At 54.3% G+C, this 18,078-nt stretch overlaps 4 protein-coding genes across 4 annotated transcripts; 2 read left to right on the top strand and 2 right to left on the bottom strand.

Moving 5' to 3' along the window:
* Window positions 1-139: 139 nt before the first annotated feature.
* INS49_008881 (uncharacterized protein) lies at window positions 140-827 on the top strand (the record flags this gene model as incomplete). The annotated part of the gene is made up of 2 exons (XM_043169618.1): window positions 140-448; window positions 705-827. 2 exons carry the CDS (start codon window positions 140-142, stop codon window positions 825-827), a joined length of 432 nt encoding a protein of 143 aa, XP_043027298.1.
* Window positions 828-1,160: 333 nt separating this feature from the next.
* INS49_008880 (uncharacterized protein) lies at window positions 1,161-4,097 on the bottom strand (the record flags this gene model as incomplete). The annotated part of the gene is made up of 5 exons (XM_043169617.1): window positions 1,161-2,324; window positions 2,384-2,821; window positions 2,896-3,002; window positions 3,057-3,906; window positions 4,026-4,097. The coding sequence occupies 5 exons, from the start codon at window positions 4,095-4,097 to the stop codon at window positions 1,161-1,163; spliced, it is 2,631 nt and encodes an 876-aa protein (XP_043027297.1).
* An 825-nt stretch (window positions 4,098-4,922) lies between these two features.
* INS49_008879 (uncharacterized protein) lies at window positions 4,923-6,349 on the top strand (the record flags this gene model as incomplete). The annotated part of the gene is made up of 2 exons (XM_043169616.1): window positions 4,923-5,114; window positions 5,231-6,349. 2 exons carry the CDS (start codon window positions 4,923-4,925, stop codon window positions 6,347-6,349), a joined length of 1,311 nt encoding a protein of 436 aa, XP_043027296.1.
* A 1,107-nt stretch (window positions 6,350-7,456) lies between these two features.
* On the bottom strand, window positions 7,457-8,233 carry INS49_008878 (uncharacterized protein; the record flags this gene model as incomplete). The annotated part of the gene is made up of 1 exon (XM_043169615.1): window positions 7,457-8,233. The coding sequence occupies one exon, from the start codon at window positions 8,231-8,233 to the stop codon at window positions 7,457-7,459; it is 777 nt and encodes a 258-aa protein (XP_043027295.1).
* Between the last annotated feature and the right edge of the window lie 9,845 nt (window positions 8,234-18,078).

The following is an 18,078-nucleotide window of genomic DNA, read 5'->3' as shown; positions in this document are numbered from 1 at the left end:
CTACTTATCTACGCATTCTTTGAGGAAGTGGAATGCGGACCGGAGAAGAAAAGAGCCACAGGCTACCTATCTGACGAGTACCTGATCGATTTAATACTACAACACATACACAACTTTGCATCCCCATCTCACCCGAAAAATGCAACTCAAGCGCACTCTACCCCTGATCATCCTGCCCCTCCTCGCGGGCACCGCCCTGGGGGCAAGCTGTTATGACAAAGGCCAGCAGTGGAAGGACGTCGGGACCGAGTCGGTGCTGGACGAGGCCTTCAGGCGGGTCTGTGACAAGACGAAGCTTGCGGGCGAGTACCCAAGGAAGGAGGCCGTCAGGACCTGCGAGAACGTCGCGGGCCACAGCTTCCTCGTCACGATCCAGCACATCGACAGCTTGTACGGCTTGGACCCGTGGTTTCTGTCGTCTGGGACCTGCTTCGACCTCCTGAAAAAGGTGAGTGTCTTTCTGTCTTGCTATGTGTGTGTGTGGATAGAGGTGGCCGTTGGCTGATGTCTCCCCCCCCCCCCCCAAAAAAAAAGAGAAACAAGGAAGAACCAAAAACAAACAAAAAAAAAAAGAGAGAGAGAGAAAGGAAAACCCCTTTCAATACCCCTTCCACCCAACCCTCTCTTGAATTGCTTGTCTTGGGATTCTGGTGCTGGTGTACGTGAGTGGCAGCAGCAACTAACGTATCTTGCGCGCTTCACAGGTCTATCTCGCATGCCCCGACCGCGGCGGCAGCATGATCCTTACAGCTGGCGGCGGCGAAGAAATGCCGTGGGTTGCCGCGGACGTCCGCCTGGATCCTGAGAACAGCTGTTGCAACTGCTGAATGCTACTTGTGGCAATATCGGCAGAAGGGCCTGAACGACGTACACGATAGGGAGACATTCTATATATTCCTTAGTATGCATGCAGTAAAATGCTAAATATGCTATCTTTTATGGACTATAACCGTAGCTGTAATCTGCATCTTGCATAATACCACAGGCAGGCTCGATCATGCGAGCTGTCGGGCCTTGTCTCATTTCAAATATTTAATTAAAGGTCGCACACTTTCTTGCGGCGGTCCCGCTATGTTATGATATGGTACCGAATACTATTGAGTCGTATATGTACTATTCCAAACCGCCATTTTCGACAATTTTGCACCCGGACCGCCTTCTCAGTCCACATCACTCGGGCTGTACGGCCCCTTCGCCTTCGGCAGCTCCTCCGCGGCAGTACTGAACGTCTCCAGAGCAGGCCTCTCCATCGCGGGCGTCTGGGTCGCAGGCGTGGCACCGTCGACGTGTGCAGGCACGACGTGCTCGTCGTGGTCGCCGTTAACGCTCGAGTTGCGCTTTTCCAGCTCGCTCAAGTCCTTGCTTGTCCTGTCCGCCAGCGTGTTGGGCGTCATGGGCCGGGACGACGAGAGCCTGGGCGACGCAGGCCCGCCTCCGTGCGTCATGTAGCTCGTCAGCGTCATCATGCTCGCCGTGTCCGCTTCTTTCTTAATACTGAACGGCACTGCTATGCCATCCACATAAGGGCGCTTCCCTGTTGTCCCTATCGCTACTTCTGGCGTGTAGTCCGGGGTAAGTAGCAGCGGCACCGGCTTCTTCGCCTCCTTGTCTTCCCTATTGGCCAGTAGCTGCGCAACACTGGTGTTCTCATCGACATCGTCCGCCTCTTCTGTTTGTCTTTCGTCCCTGACCGTCACCCTCCTCGAGCGGCTCCTAGGGCTCCTGGGGCTCCCAGGTGGTGGTGAGTTCGGTGCCGCGGTACTCTGTCTTTCAATCTCAGCGTACGACCGCGCGCCCTCGCCTTCCGCCGCAGTCGCGGCTGTAAACTCGACTCCGTCGGGACCGTCTTTCTCTGCCTTTTCCTCTCGATCCATGGTCATCTTGTCGTGCTTCGACCCCCAGCCAGACCACATTGCTAGTCCCACACTCTTGGCACGTTTGGCCACCCCTGTGACCTCCTTGTCGCCCTTCTTCCTCCTGCCTGCGAGCGCACTGGGAGGCGGCAACTCCCCCTCGCCGAAGCCCTCGTACCCAACGGTCAAGTCCTGCACGAACTTCTTGTGGACTTTCTTCTTGGTTGATGCGTAACGACGGTCCCATTCGTTCTTCTGCCTGAGCCACTTCTTTACGGTGCCTTCCTTTACCACACCGACGAGCTCTCTTGGCATTGTGCAACCTGGGAGCTCAGAGGCTGGAGCCATGGGGAAGATGACGCCGTGCCGTGTCACTCGCTGCCGGATCATGTGGCTTTTGAATGGTGGCAGAACGTCCCCGGCCTTGCCAACCTGGCCTTTAGATTCTTGCATGGCGGCCTCCTCGTCGCGCTGGTGGGAAGCATGTCAGCTAGATGATGTCCATGGCCAAGCAAAAGTGGATACCCTACCTTTGTGACCTCTTCCTTATCCGAGTCGGAGCTTGAGGTTGATATGACAGAAATGTCGTCGTCATCCAGAATGTCGATATCCCGCTTTTGTGCTCTCGCCAGTGCCCAAGCACTGAACTGGGACACGGAACGGTACATGTACTTTGCCGGCTTGGTGAAGCTGAGCGTCGGGGCGACGTGACATAGGTCGTCCCAGACCTGAAGCTGCACATCCGTCGGCTTGTACTGTTTGATCTGCTCCCGACCTCTGTCGTCCAGAGCCGACTCGGGCGGCGGATATTTGGACGGGTTGGCGCACTTGTGGGCGAGATATATCTGCTCGTCTCGGAGGATCTCTCCGCCACCGACCATAACTAGGAGCGGAGGCAGACCTCCAAGACTTGCCTGCATAATTGGACTGACGAGAGGATGTGACAGGAGCTCATTGGTTGCGTACATCTGCAGCCAGTTAGACGTGATCAACACCGCAGTAGTGAGGGTCAGCTTGCCTGGATTTGTTCCTTTATCTCCACCGTCTTGCCATCCATGACAAGGGACAGGTGTGTCCCGGAGGCTTCAGCGATATCGGCACTCGTCGGCGTAGTCTGCTCTGATTCCGGGTCTTTGCCCTGCGTTGGAGCTTGTTTCGAAGTCAGTCCCGGTCATGCCACATCAGCTCAACGTTCACACGTACGTTGTTTCTTCTGTTTCTCCAGCGAAGCCAGCCTCTTCAGCTCCTTCAGTTCTTCATCATCGGGAGGTGGCCATGCTGGTGATGGCTTGTGGTGGAAGCCAGACTGCGGGATATAGTCGAAAGGAGCTTCGCCTGCTACCGATGGGAAAGAGTGTGTAAGATCAACCCAAGGGCTCATCAGCACCGCACCAGCAGGGAGCGGCAACCCCTGGTCCCTCAGAGTGACCAGCATGGACAGCACCATGCCGCCCCCGGCAGAATCGCCCGCCAGCACGATTGTGTCCGGTTCTTGCACGGTGAGAAGGTACAGATATGCGGCCAGGCAGTCTTGTAGGCCGCAAGGGAAGGGGAATTGAGGCGACAGTCTGTAGTCGGGTGCGAATATCCTCGCCTTGAGCTTCCGCGCGTGGCGCTGCATCTGGTAGCGGTGCATGTCGACACTGCCGAAGAAGTAGGCGCCGCCGTGGACATAGAGCATGATCCGCCTGCCGGCGTCCTTGTTCTTCTTTCGGTCGTTGTAGTCCGAACGCATCTCGATCCACTCGGCCTTCAGCGTGCCTGGGTCGGGCTTTCGCCATTGCCACCACTTGCGCCCGCCGATCTTGCGAATGCCCTCCGGACCGAGTTGGGCTTCGAGTAGGCGGGCGGCGTGTTCGAGCTGGTCGGTAGGGACGGTTACGTCGTCGACCTTGATCCATTGCGGGTGCGGGACCCATTGGGCCGTGAAGGCCTGCAGCTCCTCGACGGTGTGGTGGGAGACATACTGCAGGAACGAGCGGATGAGGTGCAGGCCCTCGTCGTAGGAGAGATGAGCCGTCGGGCGTTGGTGTAAGGGCTTGCGGTTGAGAAACTACCCGGGTTGGTCTTGTTAGCCAAGAAGCTCGATCGATGCCTGTCTCTCGGGCGGTGGTGCTCTGGTCCAATGTCCTTCTCCTCTTCCCTGTCGCGCGCGCGGTGCAGCAAACGTACATGTGATACAAATGTCGAGAGCACAGTGGGTGTTACGGCCAGCCCAACAGTGGCCGTGTTCATCTTATTCATGGCGGCGACCTGGTCAACAGCCCGGCGAGGGCTGGTCGAGCTGAGCTCCCTGGAATAGTTACGGTATAGACTGTTGTGTCGATTATGTGGTGCGTGTTACTGTCCGTTAGTCAATCACACAAAGGGGCCGAGGAGCAGCAGCAGAGGGCTGGGAGCGTGGAACAGGCCCGTGGTACTTCGTATTATTTAAGGAGGTCTAATGTTTGAGTACAGTTCCCCATTGCGGGAGTGGGCTGGTGCATCAGTAAGAAGTGAGCCGTCCGTACGCTCTTAGCTGGATGTGGTTTCATTGCGTCCAATCTCGTTCGCCTGCCCTTGGGCTTTTTTGGGCGATGGTTCCAATTCTCGGGGGAATTGGGAGCTCAGGGGGTGATGTCATGGCTTTTGTCTGAGACAGCATCACCCCTGGAAATCTCGAGGCTCCTCGGGTACGGTACGTACCTGGAGAGGGTTCCAAAACCCTCAGGAGAGGAGTGGAGGGGGATGAAAGAGGGGGGGGGGGAATGGAATGGCCGGGCTGCCCGTCCCCGTCCCCGTGGGGTTGATTGCGCCGAGGTAAACGGCTCTTTGCGACTCACTTGCCGGGGTGTTGGACAAAGTACCGAGAACTTGACACTGCTTCTTGTTGACCAGGCCTGTATTGGTGTTCCTAGATATGTTCCAAGAATCCCTTCCAAGTTCATGAATTAAATCCGAATATACAGAGAATCAACCACTTAGACTCATCATATAGAGAGAGCAAGAGGTCAGACAAAGGGAAAGAGGACGCAGAGACGGCGCCGCTCTCTCGCATCATCCATAACCAACTCGCCAAGGGACGACACAATGTCAACTCTATTCGACATCAAGGAGCATGTTGTCGACGCCCAACACGTCCGGGAATATCCTCGAGCAACTGCGCACTCACAGGAGGAAGTGCTCCAGCTCGCTGTAAAACAGTACATCCCAAAGGACAACCCAAACCCAAAGCCAGGAGACATAACCATTATCGCATCTCACGCCAACGGCTTTGTCAAGGTAAACTCACTCCCTTGCTCAACCACTACATACTCACTCACCACACTCGCTCACGTGCACACAATATACACACCTCAGACCTACAAGACCGACTAACACCGCAATCATCAACACAGGAACTATACGAGCCACTGTGGGAGGACCTCCTCCGCGCCGTCCGCCAGAATGGCCTCAACATCCGCGCCGTCTGGATGGCCGACATAGCCTGGCAGGGCGCGAGCGGGGTGCTGAACGAGGGCCGGCTGGGCAACGACCCGTCGTGGCTGGACCACGCGCGCGACCTGCTGCACCTGACCAACGTCTTCCGCGCGCAGATGCCCCGGCCCCTCGTCGGCGTGGGCCACTCCTTCGGCGGCAACATCATCACCAACGTGAGCCTCATGCACCCGCGCCTCTTCTCCGCCCTCGTCATGGTCGACCCCGTCCTGACCCGCGAGCACGGCCTGGGGCCCCTCTACGGCTTCGGCACCCTGCGCGCCTCCGCCGGCCGCAGGGACGTCTGGCCCAGCCGCGCCGAGGCCGAGCGCGGGGTGCGCAAGAACAAGTTCTACTCGACCTGGGACCCGCGCGCCGTCGACCGCCTCGTCCGCTTCGGCTTCCGCGACTGCCCGACCGCGCTGCACCCGGGCGCCAAGGGCGGCGAGGTCACGCTGACGAGCACAAAGCACATGGAGTGCCTGACGTACTACCGCCCCACTCACCAGGGGCCCAGGGACCCGGCGACGGGGGCGAAGACGTTTGATAGGAGCCTCATCCCCGACGCGACCGACGACGTCGAAAACTACCCCAGCTTCCCCTTCTACCAGCCGCCCACGCCCATCACCGCCCGCAGGCTGCCCGAGCTGCGGCCCGGGGTGCTGTGGGTCGCGGGCGAGGACAGCGTCGTGTGCACGCCCGAGGTGCGGCGGGAGAAGATGGAGACGACGGGGTACGGCGTCGGCGGCAGCGGCGGCGCGAGGGCCGGCAGGGTGAAGGAGCTCGTCGTCGGTGGGACGGGCCACCTCGTCGCCATGGAGAAGCCCGGCGAGGTCGCCGCGGGCGCGGCAGGGTTCATCCGCGGGGAGTGGGAGCGCTGGAGGCGGGAGGAGGACGAGTACAGGCGGTGGGCGGAGGGCACGGACGAGCGGACCAAGGCCATGATGGACGACGACTTCGTGGCGCTGGTCAAGAGCGTCGGGCCCGAGGCGAACAGGAGGAGGGACGGCACGATGGGCGGGCTCAAGCCCAAGTTGTGAGCGGCCGCCGGTCTTGAGTCTAGATCACGGTAGATAATATGCGGACAAATAGATGTGTACATTCAATGGCCAAAGAGCCATTACTGCAAACTCGAGCTCTTTCGCAACTTCTAGCTGCGCACATCAACAGCCATCCCCATCTGTGCGCATACAGACATATACTCACCCCTCCCCCCGTCATCCCAAGCATATCGCGTACACGGAACCATCAGGGGCACACACAGAGACACAAGTCCTCGACGCAATCTGCCGAAGCTCCCCCCAGCCCCGATGACACGCAGCACCAAACCTCGAACACGTGTGTAAATCTGTGCTGGCCGCCCACGCGAGCTCGTTCCGTACCTCTTCCTTCCTCCTCACGCCACAACGGGGTTCCGCATGCCCGCCTTCACGCTGGACCACCGAGGCGAGGGAACATGGCACGACGTCGATGCCCAACAGACCACCACGGAACAGGGGACGTAACACATTTGGCCTCTACCGGCCGATAGGGCCAGAGGCTATGCGTGAATGACTCGGTGGGTGCGAGGGGGCTCTGGGGAACGCTTCACCGGCGACTCGGACTCGAAGTTTTGGTGTTGGACGATGTGCTCGGTGAGAGTTGGCCGAGTAAGGAGCGGGGGTGTGCTCGTGCTTTGTTTCCAAACATGCTGTGAGAAGGGGGAGGGGGCTTGGTAATTGCGATATGGGCCAAAATGCTGAAGTCGGCAGAGGAATATTCATATTGTAACAGCGCGTTGGATTGTTCAAGGCAATCAAGTTCGACTCAAGCGATCAGTAATTTGACTGTGCTTAGTATTTTCGGTCGAGCTCATAATAAGGAGTCATGATGTACATCGCTCTTGAATCAAATTAACCAGCCCACCCTCCCAGGAGTACCGTCCAAACCTCCTGATGATGCCAAAAGGGCAAATAGGGACAAGAACGCCAGAAACCAACAACCAATTTGACTGACATGGCAGTTCTGTTTTTTCAATAATAGCAATACTTCCAAATGGGCCTGTCCCTCCCGGCCAACGCCAACCCGCGAAATGTTAAAACAATGTATCGTCAGTTTGTCCACATGAATAAATCGTACGCTCATCATCATATGCGCCTGTCACCCGTTCAAGACAGCTTGAAAAACTCGGGCATGTCATCACCGCCACCGTTGTCAACACCGTGGTGCGAGTGTGGTGGCGGCGGGGGACGCGCACCGCTCATCATTGGCGGCGGGCCCATGCCCATGTGCATCGGCGGCGGCATGTGCGGCATCCCCATGTGGGGAGGCGGCGGAGGCATCCCGTGGGAGCCGTAGGAGCTTTCGCTCAGGTAGCTGCTCCCGCTGTACATGGAGCTGGCGTCGTCGTCGTCCAGGACCTCATCCATGACCTGGACCGGAGGCGGGCCGCCTCCCATCATCGGCCCCGGGTGCCCGCCCATGTGAGGTGGCATGGCCCCCGGTGGTGGCATTCCCATCCCCATCCCCGGCATGCCCATTGGGTGCTGCGGGGGCGGCATTGGCTGCACCGGCACCGCAGCTGGCATCCCCCGGCCCTTGCCGCCGTGCTTGCTGCGGCGCGAGCTCCCGCGCGAGCTGCCGCTGTAGACGCTCGACCGATCGTCGTAGTCGTCGTAGTCACCGTCCCAGTAGTAGGTGGATTCGTAGGGGTCTCGCACCCAGAAGTACTGCGAGGTACTCTCGTAGGTGCCATTTTCGTACTCTGTGGTGGTCTTCTGCCGGCGGAGGTTCTTGTGCTTGCGGGGGTCGCCGCCGGCAAGATAGGTGACGACTGAGAGAGACTTGCTCCGAGGGACGTTGAGGTTTGTCGATTTCACCGTGATGGTGGAGGCGGTTGAACGCCCCGAGGAAGAGGATGATGACCGGCGGGAGTAGACCGACATTTTGTGTGCGGTATCGATGATGTGCTAGTACAAGCTTTGCGAGACGAAAATGCTGAGATGCTCTCTCCAACGAGGTCCCAAAAGGGGCACAAGTCAGCCAGAGGGTGAGGTTCACAAGGCTAGGCGACTAGATGGTCGGGTAGAGGATCGACGCCCAACACCGTTCAAAGGTAAGCGACGGTGATGACACAGGGGGGGCGTCAGAAACAGGCCCTTGCGTTGCGGGGATCAATGCTACTTGATGGAAGCTTGGCCGCAGAAATGTCGAGGCCAAGCACCGAGGTCACCCAGCTCGCAGAGGCAAAGAAAGGCATACAGGAGGGACGAGACAAGACGAGACGGGGCGACGTGGGACGGAAGGGAAGGGCGTCCTCGGGCGGAAACCTTCAGGACGGGGGGCAACAGAAATATATCTCTGTCGATCCTCTCCCACACCCACTCGCGGGTGCACAGTAAGAACATGGCGGTCTCTGGACGACACTTTCCTTCTTCTGCGCTTGCAGATCAGGAATGCAGCCAGCTCTTAGATACGGACAGGGTAGGCAAACAGTCAGAGGCCTTGCTGACAGCACATGTAGGCGACTGACACGGTAGCCGAGCAAGCCTGTCTGCCTGGTTGGTGCATCTGATGTGCAGGTATGGCGTGGCACGGGGGCGTACAGGCTACAGACTCGGGCCAGGAAAAGGTACGAGAAGTTTTTAGCCGATAGAGCGTCATCTTGTGTACTGACGTCGAAAGTGGGTGACGATATTGGTGTCGTTAGATCTCTCCGGACTGCAGGCCGGAGCCGCACAGGGTCTCGTTGGAACTGGGTGTCTCCAACGACGCGGATGTTGGATGTGCGTGCCTAGACGCCAATACAATCTGGGTGGGGAGAGCTAGGCACTCGAGACAGGCAACTGCCATTGATCAATTGGAGTGAGCCTCGCCACTGCGATATGCAGGAGGGTAGTGCAATCCGTCCGCGGGCAGGGCCACCGACGCCGAGCTGCAGCGGCGAACCATATGCTCGTCCCGCCCTCCCAGGGACGAAGCGCCATGCAGGTTGTCACTTCTCACAAGCCACCTCTCGCCCTGCTTCAAGGGGAGATTCCTGTCCAGAAGAAGCACACCGAGAAGGTGCGAATCCCACGAACCGTGTTTAAAGGCCAACGCGACATGCGCCCAAAATGCCATTTTAGCCGTCCGCTTGCTCCCAAGCAGACTGATAGCAGTGGCCAGTAGTCGAGTGCGAGCTGCTTTCTGTGGTCAGCATCATCGTGAAAGGAGGGGCAAGGCCCCCGAGTCAGAGACCCATGGTGCCCCCAGAGCTAAACGCCGGATGGGGTAGCAGATGGGCAATGCCGTGTGAGGACGTCGCAGAGGAGCGACGAGACGAGACCCGAATTGGAAAGGTTGACATTCGCGGAAGGCGGGTAGCGACGTTGGTCTCTGCGAAGGTACCACCTCCTCCTGCTTGCTTGTGAACCGCAAGAGACCCTGTGTTGCCGGATCTGTCGGGAGACTGCTGTACTGATCAAGCAAGCCGTTCTCTTGAAGTCGTGTCTGCTTGATTTTGACTCAGGTGAGGGAGAGGCAAAGTTGGTCCAAGTCGCACAAGGTGAAGATAGCCAAGTGCAGAATCCCCGGCGGCAATTGGCTGACCACCCTGGGAGGTGCTGCCAAGTGCGTGCCCAGGACTGACTGGCGGCAGCAGCAGCGTGGCATGGTCCGATCTGGTGTGTAGCAACAGCAGCAGCGGCGGCAGCAACAGCAGTAGCACGGCGCTGAAACTGCATGTGGAGGGTATGCACTACTCCAGCTGCTGTGCAAAGCGAGGCTTGCCACAGGAGCCAGTGGCACTGAGCTGCCGCCAGCAGCAACCAGTTTGTCTGGGCCGTAGACAGCCGGCCTGGAAACGGGGGTGGTGGTGTGGGTTGTCGGAAGCCTTGAATGCGCGCACAACGGCGTCCAATGATTCGCACCAGACGCACACACACGGGCTGCTCACCTCACGAGGCACGCATGCTGTTGGCCCCGGGAAATTCTGGCGCCTTCTGGGGCACCTGCAGGCTCGAGTGTGACAGACGCAATCGGGACTCTGCATAACGCGGTGAAAGGCTCTCTTCAGCTCTGCTCAGGGGCCGCCGGGATGGGGGTCCACGCAAGTAAGAAGCATGCACGTGGGAATACGTGAGACATTTCGGGTGATCCTTTCCATTCCGGTGCGCATGTTTGCTGGCGAGAAGAAGCAGCTTGTCCATGTTTGAGGGCTGAAGAAAAGTAATCGTGCTGGTGGGCGAGACTCTCACAGCCAGCCACGCCTTTCAGGGAGACATGTCTTCGGCAACGCCGGTCCAACCTTTTGTCTCTCTGACCAGCTGATGAAGGTGCACCTCCAGCCTGAGAGCCCTGGCCGAGAGCGATGGTCCAAGACGGACGGCCCGCACGCACGTTCATAAGCTGATGAGCTGTTCGACGCGTAGAGCCGCGCCGACCGGCAGCAAGGCTGGCTGCATGGGCGCGGCAGCGTAAGAAGTGGGCTGCGGGCCCGGATGCGGATTTTGGATGAGTCTCTGGCCTTGAGGGAGACAGAGTGTGTGACGGAGCTCGGCGCGAAAACCAGCTCGAAAAACGCGTGCGTTTCACGGATTCAATAATGACGCAAGTACTCGGTACAAAAAAGGAAAGCCAATTTAATCACTACAGTGGAGCAAATGAAGTCTCGTCGGTGGCGCTTGTAGATGATGATCAATGGAGGATAAATCATCGACGGTCTAATCGATCGAGTGTGGTCTTCCCAGGGTCGTGAACCCTAAGCAGTGTACGTGGTAGCCTAATGTATCTCGGGGGCGGCACGCGATTGACGAACGGCACTATCGAAAGCTACTTGACTGCACGGTTACGGTGTCGTTCCTGAAGCTCCGACGGCTACGACGGTGACAGAAGCGGTGAACACCAGACAGGCTCTTCTCTGCACCGTCGAGACCAGCAGTCAAGACGCATCTTATTCCACTATGGTGCCTCCTCGACACCTTCGACACATGACGCATGAATCGAATACGAAAGAGCATGTCTCGGGGCATTCTGGGACATGCTGTCTCTGGGCCCTCGACGCTGCATGATGAAGTCAACTTGAATCAGACCAACATTGTGACTCGGACAACGGTTCGGAACAAAGAGAACAGGTCCTCCACGTGATGCCCTCCAGCTACGAGTCCAGTATCTCCACCCCCTCGGCCCGTTCCGTACTGCTCGCGAGAGGACGAGTGCTCAGAGAAAACAGAGACCCTGTGCGCACAACGGCTGTTTTTTTCACCTTGAGACATGAGCATTCAACCCTTCGACCAGATCAAGTCTAGCCCTCGATGAGACCAAGAGTCAACGAAATCACGAAGAGGCGGTATAACGGTGTTACACCCATGGGCATCTCGAAAGCTAAAGCACTCACTGACAATAACTTACCAATTGTCTGCAAGCCCCGTAGTAGCGAATACCACCATCCAACCTCGAGAGCAACGCTGACTTCACACAGGATCTGATAAGCAAGCCGGTCCTCTCTGACATATCGATGGAGACGTGTGAGGTAGCGAGCGAGCGGCTAGACCAGGTTTCGAATGCCGAAAGCCCTTCGAATAGGAAGGATACTCGTCATGGCATCGGTGCCCTCCATCCACGAAGTCAGAGGGATGACTTCTGTGCGCGGGGCATCGCTCTCACTCTCCCAGGTCGAGCTTGTCACAGATCCGTCCGTGGCCGGATGCTCGTCGACTGCTTTGTCGTAGGCCTTCGCTCCACCCTGGCACCTCCATCATCCACTTGGATATCCCAGGAAGCCCCGCAGCCTCCCACGCAACCAGAGAGTGACCACTCGAGACTCCTCGGCAGCGGTCTTCCTGTCATCTGTCCAAAGCATGATGAATGAAACACTCCTCCCTCGTCCACACTGGTCGCCGTACCGAGCTTGACCCATACTTGATCCATGGCGAGCTGAGCAGCAGCGACAATATATCCGAGGAATCTGGCCAGGGTGAAGGGGGCATAGACAGACCCAATGAGGAGTCAATTGGCAACTCACCCATCAGTGCCCACATGTACGTGAATATGTGAGCTAAGTAAATTGCCTCCTTCACAAGGTTGTGCGAGGGCGTAGTGGGACTCCAAGGTGATCGTGATGGCGTGGGCAGAGGTAGGCACTCTGGTAGCCCCATCAAGGCCTCTAATCGCGGCGTCCGTTGCGTCAAGCATCCATGCGGACGTCGTCGATAGCCAGATGACGATCCCGGGGAATGACATCGGACGGAATGAATGAGCCACTGGCACCTTGTGGCTCCAATGGCTGCGACGAAAATGCCCAACGAGACTTCCTTGGGCGAGCCTCGCGTTTCGCCATGGGATAATCCTCCTTGCTTCCACCAGAGCTGGCTGCTTGACAGCCCTGACATTGGCATCTCTCAGATTGTAGTCCAGACAGAATGATGCCGTGCTCATCGACAAGACCAAGATCACGGCGTGGGGTTCAGAGACCAGCCACTTCGCGTCCAGCAGCTAGCCTTCCTGGAGGCCTATCTATCCACTTGGAACTCATGCAGTGCATGGTCTCGCTTGTTCGTACGCGTCAGTGGACTGCGACTGCGGCTGAAGCTGAGCACGAGACCAAGGGCGGGGGAGACCGGGGGGAAACCAGGAAGGGGAGGCGATGTTGGCCAGATCTGTATAATGGTGCGATTGAGTCCTCAGACTCCTTACTGAGCGGAGCTGGCACGTCTTTTGGAGGCCGCAGACCCAGAGTTTGGCGATGGCAGTGACATGGGGCAAGGTCCGCGGGGTGTGATTGATTGGGCAGAGGACAGGACCGGATGATCGCAGTCCCTCCGGGGCATGGCGTCCCGGGCTGTCAGCATCGAATCGGTCTAGCACTGCGACCTGCTTCCCATGCCCATCCAGCCATCGAGGTTGTCAAAAGTCGGCCGAAGCTTTGCCAGGGCCGGTGACAGCAGTCCCCATCATCCTGTGCTCCAGGTCAGACGAGCAGTAGCACCGGGTCTGTTTCGAAGGATCGTCACCTTCCATTTGAGCTTAGGCCACTTGGAGCTTGAGACGCACTTGAGACCTCTTCTGCTGTGGAGACGAGTTCGTCTGAAGAGGTGGCCCGATAAGGTGAGCGTGATGGCGATCGATTGGACGTTGTGGCTGTTGGAGGGGGGACAGCAACCATGCAGTCAAGTACAGTAGTGCACATCTAGCCTTCTTCTTTGGTGTTCTTCCGCACCTTCGTGCAGCCCGGATCGACGCCTTGATAGGCAAGTGAGAGCCATGTCTTGCAGCATTCCGATCGTGACATCTTGGCGCGCAGGTGATGGCGCTGGATTCCCACCAGACAGATCATCGCATCTTCGTCCATCTGGCACATTGTGGCTGATTTACGCTTGCCCCGCCCCCTGAAGATGGAAGAGAAGTGATGAGGGGTTCGTCAAGAGTCAAGAACACAATCAAGGCGGGAGGCGGTTCATAGCCCATTGACAGGCATCCGTGGTGTGAGTCGCGGGAAGGCGAAACATCATAAGGCAGGGGCCAAGAATAGCTTCGGCTTTTCCGAAGTTGTTGACAGTCGAACCGCCCTGGTTCTCTTCATGGACAACACCCGAGCATTGCTGCAGTGTTCCATAATAACGGGTGGTTGCTAAAGATTCACCCGGTTCCTTTGAGTCGCATTGCTCCCATTCTTCACCATCTTCCCGTGATGCCTCCGACCACTTGCGGTTGGAACAGGAAGGTTGCGCCGCTTCGACCTGGGATCTGGAATCATCCGGGCGGGCACGACTGCGGCCCTGTGTTTCTCTTTCCGGTTCGAGTGCCAGAGGGGAGAACTTGAGGTTGATGCTGAGACATAAAAAAAAAAACGCCCCTTCTCTCGCAATAGTGTCGCGGATTTCGGAGGCTACCCACCTCGGGTGGCGAGACGGGCTGCCCCCACATGGCGAACTGGGTCCAAATCGAGAATCGTGCCCCTGAGCCTCTGAACAAAGGACAGGGAGTCAAATAAAGCTGGCCCGTACACAGGCAAAAAAGCCGGCTAGGAAGGCTAGGTCGGGAACGATCGCAGTTGTGCGTGCAGCACCCAGTCTGCCAGTCTGGCCAGTGAGAGAGACTGTCTGGCCCAATGGCAGTGATGGTACTGGCCCCACACTTGAGTTTGGCTACTGCGACAGTACTCCGCTCCTGTTCGGCACTTGAGACTGTTTGGTGAGGCTAATCCGTGCCAAGACACTACCCTGAAACGTTTCTTTTCGCGGGTCAACTCTAAATTCTAGTGGTACGTAGCGATCAGTGATCTACCACATGGAAACGGGCCTTTCGACCACTTTGACTTTCAAAATCAGACAGGAGAGAGGAGAGCCCAGTTGTCAGCGACTAGCCTGTCGAACCGAACCGAACCGAGCCGGCTGTATTGCCGGTGGGAGCCACCTGGCACCTCGGATGAGAGACAGCTGCGATCAGTCAAAGAGCCGCCCAGAAGTAGACACGAGACCGGCGCCAGGTTCCCCTTACCAGGCGTGTACTGTATGTTCAGTGACCACGTACGGTTTGTGCTGCTCTCCCGTCAGCCGCCAGAGCACACGGGCGCCGTATCCAACAGGGTTAAAAATAACCTCGATGGCAGTGGCACACCGGTTTGCACATGAGTCTGAACGATGATCTTTTTGCAAGCAGGCGGGTAATCACCGACCTCCAACAGTAACTGGCCCGAAGCCAGCCAGCGGCGGCCGGCTGGGCGGCTCCATGAACAGCAGCTGTCATTGACTCGCCGGCCGATCGAACCGGGATCTCAATACCCACGTAGGCAGGACAGGCAGCCCGGAAGCGGCCTTCCATAGTGAATGTGGAAAGTGAGAGGGCGCTCTCATTTCGTTCATTTAATCTCGTCGCATCGGTTCCGGTGGGACGGACAAAGCGGAGGAAGGCAGTCCCTGCCAGCCTGCGACCAGGTAATCTGGCAATCTGGCAGGGACGCGCCCATGATCCGGCGAGATTGGCTTGGGTTGGGTAGGGGTGTCAGCTGGCTGGCTGGCTGGAATTAAGCTTCATGGGCTTTAGGTTTTGGCTGTGACCATGGACGATGGCGGCCGTGGGAACTGGGGCCCTGTCGGTGATGACCAAATTGGCTCGTGGAGGAATGCACGTCTTTGCTATGCATGTCATCAATATTAGGCCCAGATCACGGATAAAACGCCGCAGTGTTCTAAAGCATACCATGGTGCTATACTTAATCTGGAATTCAATTTTAATTATGAAATGCATTTAATCTTTAAATGCGGCTTAGGAAGTACCTTAAAACTTATTATAATTTTTATTTATATTATAACTTTTTTTAATAATAATTTATATTATTTTTCTTTTTTTAAATTTTAAAATTTTAAAAAAATATTATTTATAATGCTTAATTAATAATATTTTATATAATATTAACTAATATTTTAATTTTTTTTAAAGCTTTAAAATAAGTTTTTTTTATAAATATCTTTTTTATAAGCTTTAATAATATCTTAATTTAAAATTTATTTTATATTTTAAAATATTATAATATTAAAAATTTATAATTTAATCCTTAAATTAATTTATAATATAAATAAATTATAATTAATTTTAATTATAAAGTTAAATATAATTTAAAATTTATATTTATATAAAATATAATTAAAAAATAAATTAACTTTATAATTAAAAAATTTATAAATAAATTATAATATTTATAAAAATTAAAAAACTTTTTAATAATTTAATATTTTTTAAATTTAATTTTCTTTAATATAAATTTTTTAATTTAAATAAATTTTTTTTATAATTTAAAAACTTTTATTACTTAATTTTTAATAAATTATATTTTATTTATTAAAAAAATAAAAAAAATAAAATATAAATAATTAATTAAAATATTTTTAATTTTTAAATTATATTTATTAATTAAATATATTATATTTTATAAAATAAAATATAATAAAATAATTTTAATATTTAAATAATAATAAAAATATAATATAATAATAAAAAATAATTAATTTATAATTAAATTTATTAAAAAAATAAATGAAAATAATTTTAAAGGTTAATTAAATAAGTTTAAAAAGCCTTTATATATAATTAACCTTATAACTTTAATAATTAATTAAAAAAAGAAAAAAAGAAAAAAAGCTTAATTATTTTTTTTATTTAATATTTTATTTATATTAAAATTATTAATTAAGAAAATAATAAAATTAAAAAATATTTAAAAGGCATCTTTTAATATTTATAAGCTTTAATTCTTAAGTTTTAAATTTTTTATATTTTAGTTTTAAATATTTATTTAATGTATTTACATTTACCCTTATAGCTTTTTGTATACCTAACCCACTAAACAGCACTGCAGCGATCACGAGAGACGCTGTAAACTATATGATATGGGTATGTAGGTTGCTTAGTTATTTTCTATGTATGGAGGGCTGTGGCGATGGTGTTTTGGGCTACGGCAGCTGCTTATATAAGCGGCTGCCTGCCCACTATCTACGGATCCACACCCTTAATAAGCCTATTTTATATTACTACCTTAGCTACTATAATTAGTAAGGAAGCTTAGGCCCCCAGAATTATCGCGTTTAAATGGGCACCTGAACCTTTGAGATAACCCATACCCTGGTTAGTGTGGAAGACGCTATCTTGGTACATAGTAGCTGGAGTTTGTTCTTCCTGGCTTCACAGCGACCGCTCGTCCGCACACCTCCCTCGCCTGCCGGGCCTTCAGGACAGGATGTATCCAAGCTGTAGTCTGTAGATGTTGCCTCTTGCTGTTCTCGTAGCCGCAAGCAGCCGTGTCGAGATGTGGTTGCAGATGACGTGATACCAAGTTGATGGCCAAGTCAGGTCCAGATAGATGGCAGATCGGTGCGGCCATGCCTAGATACTATCGTGTGCACACAAGAACAGTTTTCCCGTCGATGATAGGCTGGCCAAACAACGGCTCTCTTCCAAGATTTGCAAAGATATGAGGCCAAGAGGTTGTGGTGGCCTGGCACTGGCGCGCCGAAAAGTAGTGTCAAGGCACGAACGAGTCGAGGACGGACTGTGCCCCCCTGACTCCAGGTGAAAGCTTCGTATTTCCTGTCACCAGCGCCTTGGTATCATTGTCATCATGGCAATGGCCATGGCAATGCTGGGTTGAGTGGGAGTTTCGTCTTTTGCTGTGTTTGTTCTGTTTCCCAAAGGTTATCTTCTACCACACAGCCTCAGATGGTGGCCCAACTCAACCTTGTCCAGCTTGCCCCAGGGATCCCGATCGCCTCCTGCTCGTCTTCCTCCTCCCACCTCCACGCAGGCATCCCTGTAGCGGATGTCTCCTCCACTGAGCTGGGTGTGGGTGCGAGTAGGAGCGGGCTGGGTAGATGGCGTGGTTATCATCGTTTCCCGATCTACAATACTTGAAGTTGGAAGAGAGGGGGTTGCATCACGACGGCGGCAGTCGCAGTCGCAGTCGCAGTCGCAGTCGCAGTAGCAGCAGGCCATTATCTCCAACGCCACCGTGATGGTTACAGTCATAATGTGTCGACCTGATCAGCAGCCGAGCAGTCCGGCCGATGTTGTATCTTGCTGGGAGCCAGCCCGCCTAAGCGATTATCCCACAGGATAACCTGGCTGGGAGTGGGTAGTGGCGAGCGGGCCAGCATGCTCCAACCGGTTCCACTCCGGCGGAGAAGGGGCGTGAACGGGGCAAGTGTAGGTGCATTTCCCAGTGGGCAGGCGGGCACAGGCGCAACTGGGGCTGCTGCTGGGGCTCCTGGGGCTATACGCAGTAAAATTTCAGGGAATAACAGGTGGGAAGCGAAGCACC

This window comes from Diaporthe citri, assembly GCF_014595645.1.
Source record: "Diaporthe citri strain NFHF-8-4 chromosome Unknown scaffold_3, whole genome shotgun sequence".
Lineage (NCBI taxonomy): Eukaryota > Fungi > Ascomycota > Sordariomycetes > Diaporthales > Diaporthaceae > Diaporthe > Diaporthe citri.
This window is presented reverse-complemented; position numbering and strand designations above follow the sequence as displayed.